Raw genomic sequence first — 8,312 nt, forward strand, 5'->3', positions numbered from 1 at the left:
ATACAATACCTTCCTAACCCTAGAAGGGCAAACACTGTCCTAGCAATAAAAGAAATTAACAAAATTTGTCAAGATCATAAAGTGACAGAACTGTCATAAAAACACAAACCCACATAATTTGAAAATGTTCGGTAAGTGCAAAACAAGAAGTCTGGCCAGAAAATTTAAATTGCCCCAATAAAATGTCTTCTATAGAAAAACAAGTATTAAACATTTGTAAAATACAGGTTGGTTGGGTCAATCATATAGTCCAATATATGTGAATATTGCTAATCATTAAGCCAGAACAAACTCCAGCAGTCTGGATACAAGATGACATGCATTATTAACTGTTACCACTCTCAGTTATTGCTGGCTCTTCTAGGTTTTGATACAAAACTGACAAAACAGCAAATACTAATAATATAGCAGACTAGCAAAGACTAATACCATGACTTCACAGGAAATTAAATCTGTCACTTTCACTGGATAAATTAGTAGTAATGGTCAAACACAGTTAATGTCCCAAGTTTTTGGGTTAGTAGTGTCTGATATTTGGATCAAAGAAATTAGAATATAATGAAAGTTAATGTGGTCTATCTTGCATGAATTAAAAACTACAGGTAAGCAAGCTTTATTCTTATGATTTGCTTTGGGACTATTATACATACTCTCCTAGTTAAGGAATATGCTCCAAAAAAACCCCATCTTGTTTTTTTTCAGTAGCTCCCATTTTTAAACCCCCCCGAAGAGTGACAATATGAAAACACTAAGCATCTTTCAGAGGCTATACTTTGGCCCACCCTATTTCACCATTGTCTGGAACCTAGAACAAACCAACAGTTAGAGATATTTCTTACTGGGAAGGGAGGGCAGGGAGTGTGTGGAGAGATAAAGGGGAATAACTAATACTTCTCTTTCTGATACAACTTGGGGTAGGTAGGGACAGGACAAAATTAGGGTTTTTTAAATATCAGCAAAACCAAAGTCGTATCTAAAATAAAGATCTAATCTAGAAACTATCTCAAAGGGATGGTCATTACCTAAGTACAAGTTTCCAGTGTGATGCAGTTCCCAACAAGACCAGTACAAATATATGTATGGGGAATGATGAGCAGGAATCATAGGATGGCCTTGGTTGGAAGGGACCTTGAAGCCCATTTAGTTCCAACCCGTCTACCATGAGCAAGGACACCTGTCGCAAGAGCTCAGAGCCCATCCAGCCTGGCTTTGATGACTTCCAGGGATGGGTCATCCAGAGGCTGCTTACTGCCACAGCTGTGTGACTGTCAGAAAAGTGCTCTGCTCCCAACTTCTGCAAAAGCTACTGCACTGAGAGCAAAGGCATCAAAATACAGAAAGAACAAATGAACACGAGACTCAAAAGGGTCAGGAGGACTGCAGACCACAACAGTAGTGTAGGGATCTGATAATCATCAGCATATTCAATAGATACAGACAGACCTATATTTGGATAGATATTTCGCAAGATGTAATGAACAGAAATAAATTAAATTCAGACTAGAAACATGTTTAAGTCTTAAACAGACTAATTAAATTTGAGGGCAACTTTCCCAGTTATGCAATATGACCTATTACCATAGGATTTGATTTTCTTTTTTACTTTATAATTAGTACTCTGGCAATAAAAAATAATTAGTTGAAAAAACTTCAGCCTGTGATATAAGGTTGAATTATCTGCAGTCCTCTCCATCCGCAACCTCTGAAGCTACCCAAGATACACAAAGCAAGGCTCAACCTTCAATATCAAGTATGCTAATTTGTCTGAAACTTTACAGTTTTTTGTCCTTTCTAAGCAGTATAATAAGTGACACCTGATCTTTGAATGAGCTCACAAATGCAAGACTAGTCGCTTTTCTAATTTAGTCAGTGATCCTGACTAAACAACACAATAAGTCCTGTATCTGAACAGGGCAATTAAGAACAATCTGCACTCCAATACAGCCCCAACACTATCTAGGGAACTCCACAGAGAATAGAGCTGGATTGTAAAGTCAGGCCTTTCACTGAAATTTTGAACAGAAAAAATTAGAGCAAAGCTATTCACAGTAGGTTTACTTGTTTTCTTCAAATCACCAACAAGGAATACAAATATATATACTTCAAACTTCCTAGGTAGTTACAAACTGAACCACAAAGAGAGAAACAAAGATAAGAATGACAGCTTCCATCTGGAAAAACTCCTGTCAAACAGAACCTGCAACTGTTAAAATTGCTTTTCAACTTTGCACGAAGACTGTTCTTGGACAAGATTTTTTTAATGCCAAGAGATGTCTGTAATAAACAGTAACTTCCATCTTTCTCAACTATATCCTACACCATCTGACACTGAAATAACCAGACCTTCCTCCCCAGTAATAGTTCTTACCATTTAGGAAGAGATGCAGCTCTCAACAGCTGCAATAATTTTGGCAGTTAGGGCCATACTAGGCACATCTCTAGAATATTTTTCAAATATAAAGGAGCATTACAAGCAAAATCCATTTTCTAAGATTCTTCTGCCTCCCCACCCCTTGAATTTCAGAATAAAACATCCAAACCTATCATCACCTACCACAGAAGAGTCAGGAATTCACTCTTATTTGTAAGACCCAAGGAATTTAAAGTCAGAAGGTCTGCTGGCCTATTAAAATAATTTAATCAGAGGATAACAAACAATCAGCATGAGCAGCAGTCCCATACCAGAGCTTTACTGTATAAAAGGAAGCAGAGCAAGATATTCTGTCACCAGAAACCTAAACAGTGGGAGAAGAAACAGCAGAGACTACCTAGCCCAGTGTTACTCTGCCATCGCAGAGTGCTCTGCATCCCTCATAATGGAGCGAGCTACCGGATCACACTGCAGGTCAACCTGTGCCATGTCCACTCTGAGACCTACACTCACAGAGCTCCTTTGGTCAACCATGCACTTCCCAATCCTGCTGAAGAATTCATGTATGTGAGTCAGAGTCATTCCAACACAGTCTACACTCCTCTCATTTCACATATTTGACACACTGCTCAGTTATCCATTTGTGGAATTAAAAAAGCTTGCATTTGGTCTATAGAAAGATCTCTGAAATCCAGCTGAAAACATCAACAGCTGGATAATCCACCACTGCCCTCCTTCCTTTATTACAATGATTACTCACCCTCAGTGTTTACCACTTGTGCATTTCAATTTGATCCCATTCAAATTCACTTTCCAGTTACTGGATCTTGTTAAGCATAAACTGAATACAGCACTGGATTTCATTAAGAAAATATTCATATAGGGGAAAAAAAAAAGATATCTCTCACTTTTTCAGCTAATGTGAATAGGGCTTTTGCAGGCCTTTTACCATAAGGCATTATTAAAATAATTGCTAATTCTTTCCCATACTCTTCACTATTTAACAGTAATTTTTAAAGACAACACTTCATCATCAGCATTATCACATGTTCAGTTAAAAATCATCTCCTTGTTCTTATACATTTTTAAACAAAGCACTATACTGAGAACTTCTGCTGAACTGCTTGTTCATATTTGTACTCTATCAGTCAATAACTTTTGGGATACAATCCCATGCATATGCTCCTTACCTTCAGTGCACTACTTTGAATATAGCTACACTAAGGTGTGCCTTTCTTTACCAGCATAATTTCACGTCAATTCTAGATGGTTTTGTACAGTTCCATCCTCCCTGCTTAGCATCCATCCATCTTGTTTGTCTCCAAGTTTTATTACTGACAATTTTGATATTATGTCCAAATCATTACAAACAAAATCCAAGTCTAGTAGACTAACTCCTCCAAGACTTTTAGGAAAATTAAATTCAGGAGTAATCCTAACAACTATTTCCAAGATGTATCAGTTAGCCAGCAGTTCTCCAAGCATTTATTACATACTATAAGATCATTCTACAAGTATCACATGTGCAATTAATATTATTTGTTGTACTTCTTCACTAAAACTATCTTCAAAAGCTTTGTTGTTCCACCAACAATCTTACAGCTAGGAAAGAGGGATCCACACTGTCACACTAAACTGAACTTGTCATAAGGCAGAATAAATATACTTGGAAAGAAATATCTAATATTTAAGTTCAGCTTGTATTCATGATGGAGGCAACAAGGGAAGCCCAGGAACTCAGTCAGGAAGGTACCACACAAACCCCATCAAAAGCACTCCCACCATAAGTTCCCTAAAGAATTCATATTTTCATCAGTTTCTACCTCTTCTTACTGAAATGACTGAATCACTTTAAACTGAGTCCTTCAAAAATAAATAAACAGATCTCCCAGAATGACAGTATTTAAGTATTTTTCCCTATTCCTTAGAACCTCTTTCCTACAACATTAATATTGTATTCGTAGTATTTCATGGCAAAATGCAAAGCCTTTGAGCCAAATAAAAATAAACACAGTCCTTAAAAAAAAAACCCAACCAACAACAACAAAAAAACAAACAGAAAACTTCAAACAATTTGAAACTAATTCAAATTAGTTAATAAAAAAAGATAAGCAAAAGCCTCATAAAAAGGCATACAAAAAACACCTGAAAAAGAAACCCAAAATAAACAACAGCACCATGAAACCAAAAAAAAAAAAAATTAAGATTCTGACAGTCCCATCAAAAGCATCGGTTTTAAATGTATACAAATGTTGAAACTGATTATATGCTCAAACGTCACTACTTACATAAGGACATGGTGCTATTTTCTTAAAAGGTGGAAATCACCATGTATTAAGGCCCCTGACATTCAAAAACGATTGAAGAGAGATGCACTGCATTGTTCAGTGGGCAGGTCTGTGACAATACAGCTCTGCTATGGCACACAATCCTTAAGTTTTTAAAGGAGCATTTCTGGAGTGTCTGTTAACAGCTCGTCTGTCTCGCCACCAAAATGAAAAACATCCTTCTCTTTTAAAGCTTATCTGTACATAGACTTTAGGGAATAAGGAAACACTCACTGAAATCCATGTAGACACTATCTTGTAAGATCTAGTCAGACAATCAGCATTTCTGGAAAAATCAAATAAAACTCCCTCCAAACTAGAGATATTTATTGCATATTACAAGATTCCAGTTGATATTACAGCACACAATATATATTAACGTCCTTTCCCTTCCTTTTCCTTGTCTTTTGTGCACACATTCAACTTTATGCATCAAAGGAACAGTATAAAATTCTACCACATTAACTAGTTAGACTATCAATTTAAATTGAGATATTTTAGTTTGCTATACAGTAATTACTCAAAGTTAATAAACACTAAGACTTCAATCTTTAAAACACAATGGATTTCTGACAAACTGTAAATGCTTTTTATTCCATTTTCCAGTCTTAGATTGACTATCTAAAGTTTCCTCAAGTAAGAACACTTTCTTTCAAAGAACATTAACATCCTACAGTCTGGATCACTGCTGAAAGCTTGTGTCACTTCTGAAAATCATCACACTGCTACGGAGGGTGTATTGCATTTAGTATGACTTCAGTTAGGCTTTAAAATCGTAGCAACAGTCTACATACAATCCTTAAAATAAATCTGCAAAAAACCAAAAAAAAAAAACCCACTCAAAAACCAACTAACCAAAACAAAACAAAATAAAAAAAAAAAACAACCAAAAACCACAACAACAAAAAAATCGAGACACTTACTTGGGGTTTACGGATAGCTAATTGCCTTCCAGAACAGACTGGTCTATTCTAAAAAGTCATGAGCACAGTTTAGAGAGGTAGAGTAGGTAAGCCATACAGAGGCCTACAGAGCCTTTTCAGTCATCAAATAAACTAACAGTCTTTCAAGATACTGTTTAAGGAAAAGATACCATCTGTTTAGCAGAAACTGGAGCCTAACATATGCACTTATCTGTTCTGTAGGCTAAAAATCAATCCTTACAGTTCTTTACGCATCAGGTGACAAGTCCACATGTAAAAGCTTTTCTAAACTATTTAAAATACATTTCAAAACAGTCATTCTAGTCCTGAAGAATACACACATGCTGCTGACAAAGGTGGACGCCACAACAGAAGGGTAAAAAAACGGCACGAAAAGACCTCTACATGTTACCTGTAAACATTCCTTCTACCACCAACACACTGGAATAAACAGACCGCTTGCTCTCAAGATAAGCCCACGCCACACGGGGAGCGCTGGGCTGGAAGGGGCCAGCCCTGACCTGCGGGTGAGCTGCAGACCAGTGCCATCCAAACGCGAGGGAAACACTTATTCCTCCGAGCCGCTTCCCCCCGGGCAGCCGGGCCGGGGCGGGCGCCGAGCCCCGAGCGCTGCCCCTCTGGGGCCGGTGCCGCGGCACCACCCGGGGCGCCTCTGTCCCCGCCGCTGCTTCGCCCCCCGGCACGGGGGCGGCCGGGACCGGCGGCGAGAGCGCACGGGGGGCCGGCGGCGGGCCTTGCACCGCTCCCCGCCCGGCCCGGCCCAGCCTACCCCGGCCCGCCCCCGCCGCGCACACCCAGGCCGGCGGCGGGGGGCGGCGGCGCACCTCCCGCCCTCCTTGCACCCCGCCCGCCCGCACGCCCGCCCGCCGAGCCGCGCTCCCCCCGCCCCACGGCGGGATGCCGTCCTGACCGCGCCCCGAGCCCCGCTCCCGCTCCCCGCTCTCTTCTGGCAGGCCGCTCGCACCTCCGGGTGCAGGATGGGGACGCAGCCCGCCTCCTTCTCGTACTCCTCCAGCGGCGCCGCCATCTTCCTGCGAGCCCCGCGCCCGCTGCATGCCGGGTAGTGCGCGTGCCCGCGGCGCCCCCGCGCGCCGCCGCTTCCTGTGAGGGGCCGCGCGCGGCAGGGCCGTGGCGGTGTGCGGCGAGCTGTAGGTACGGGGTGTTTATTGCTGTAGGGACACACAGCCCGTGCTTTAGCTGTGGTACTTGTTTATGGGTATATGCACCCCCCTATTTATGGGAGTACCTCTGTCGGCTCTCCTGGAGTCAATATTTAGTATAGCATGGGTTTGCGGAGATACTCCTAATAAGGAGTAAGGTTCATTACAAGTTGGAATGCGAGTGAAAAGAGAGCCCTTCACCTTCTACTTTTAATGTGGATTTGGTTCCATTCTAAGCAATGTCTATCTGTTTTACCTTGGGAGTTATCTTCATGCCTGCTAGGGTAGCAAAGAGAGCATGGGAAGAAAGCAAGAAAGTTTTAATTAGATTTTTGCTCTCAGCTGCAGGAGTGTTTGAAACCCCCCAGCAGCCCTGAGGATTTCCTGAGGAAACAATTCCTTCCAACCATTTGTGCCCTACTGGGCCGCTGGTTCCTCACATCCCAACACACGAGCACTGCCCAGATGGCTGCGGATTTGGGGACAAGTTACAAAATAGGCTTGGTTCTGTTTAGCTGGTCATTTCTGTTCTCACAGGCTGTGTAATGCCCATACAGCCAAGATCAGGAATCCTAAAGGGTTTTGTTTCTTTTTTTTTTTTTTTTTAACAAATTACATTTTAATCAAAAATGGTTTTGCAATTACAGAATATTATTGCTGGTTTGACTGCTGCTTTATATTTCTATATCTATGGTGTTCTCATTTGCCTTTGTGAGAAAGGGACCTTTAGATAATACATTTTGTTGTATCATAATACATTAAGCTCATAAGCCTAAAACCCTACAATGATATTCTCTTCATTACTCTTTCCTATCTCATGCAAAATGTAACAGAGAAGCACTAATAAAATCTGAGTGGAGCATTATTAAAATGTTAAACCATAAATGTATTTTTTTTCCTGTATTTAAATTCAAAATTGTGAAGAAGAATGACATAAGATTTAGAAACCGGGGGTGTGAAACAGGTCTCAAAGCACAAATTTGAAACCATAAGGACTGAAGTGCTAAAAGAGCAGAACAAGACACAGAGTATACAGGAGAGGATCTTTTTTTAACTCTCTATATTATTAAATGTACTGGGGCTTAGATATAATTTGCAATTTGATTTGCATGAGGAAGAGGGTTTTCAACCCCCTCCAGCCTCCAGAAATAGAAATCCTATTAATCATGACAGTTCATCACTCCTATTTATAATAAAAGCAAGGGTGATAAAATAACTAAAAATCTTTATAGTATTTTCACTGTACAGATTATTTTTCCTTGCAACTCTGAAGAAGTTATGCTTTGTCCCATAGCTCTGAACTGGATTGTAAACAAATACTCTGACACCTGTCTAGGTATTTATAGCCTGTTCTTCACAGATCTCCACGTTTGCAAACCAATTCTGTTCCCAGATATGTCTGTACGGAGAATTTTTGCTGTTTAAACTGGGGCCTCATCTGTGAGTATAGTTCATGTGCAGCCTATTATATCTTTCTTCAGAATGAGTGTCCCTTCTACTGCCAAGTAAC

General features: G+C 40.4%; 1 protein-coding gene across 2 annotated transcripts in view; it reads right to left on the reverse strand.

The window, feature by feature from the left end:
• Positions 1-6,725, reverse strand: part of ZDHHC17 (zDHHC palmitoyltransferase 17) — a 65,925-nt gene extending 59,200 nt beyond the window's left edge. For both annotated transcript variants that reach the window (XR_015772460.1, XM_088054786.1), the window contains exon 1: positions 6,607-6,725. Coding sequence is in view for 1 of the 2 variants with exons in the window: in XM_088054786.1 (XP_087910912.1) it covers positions 6,607-6,669 (63 nt within the window). In the remaining variant the exon portion in view is untranslated. The remainder of the gene's footprint in view (positions 1-6,606) is intronic.
• Between the last annotated feature and the right edge of the window lie 1,587 nt (positions 6,726-8,312).

The sequence above is a fragment of the Pseudopodoces humilis genome, chromosome 5 (assembly GCF_049639895.1).
Source record: "Pseudopodoces humilis isolate 2021_Gansu_Grassland_sample_001 chromosome 5, ASM4963989v1, whole genome shotgun sequence".
Classification (NCBI taxonomy): domain Eukaryota; kingdom Metazoa; phylum Chordata; class Aves; order Passeriformes; family Paridae; genus Pseudopodoces; species Pseudopodoces humilis.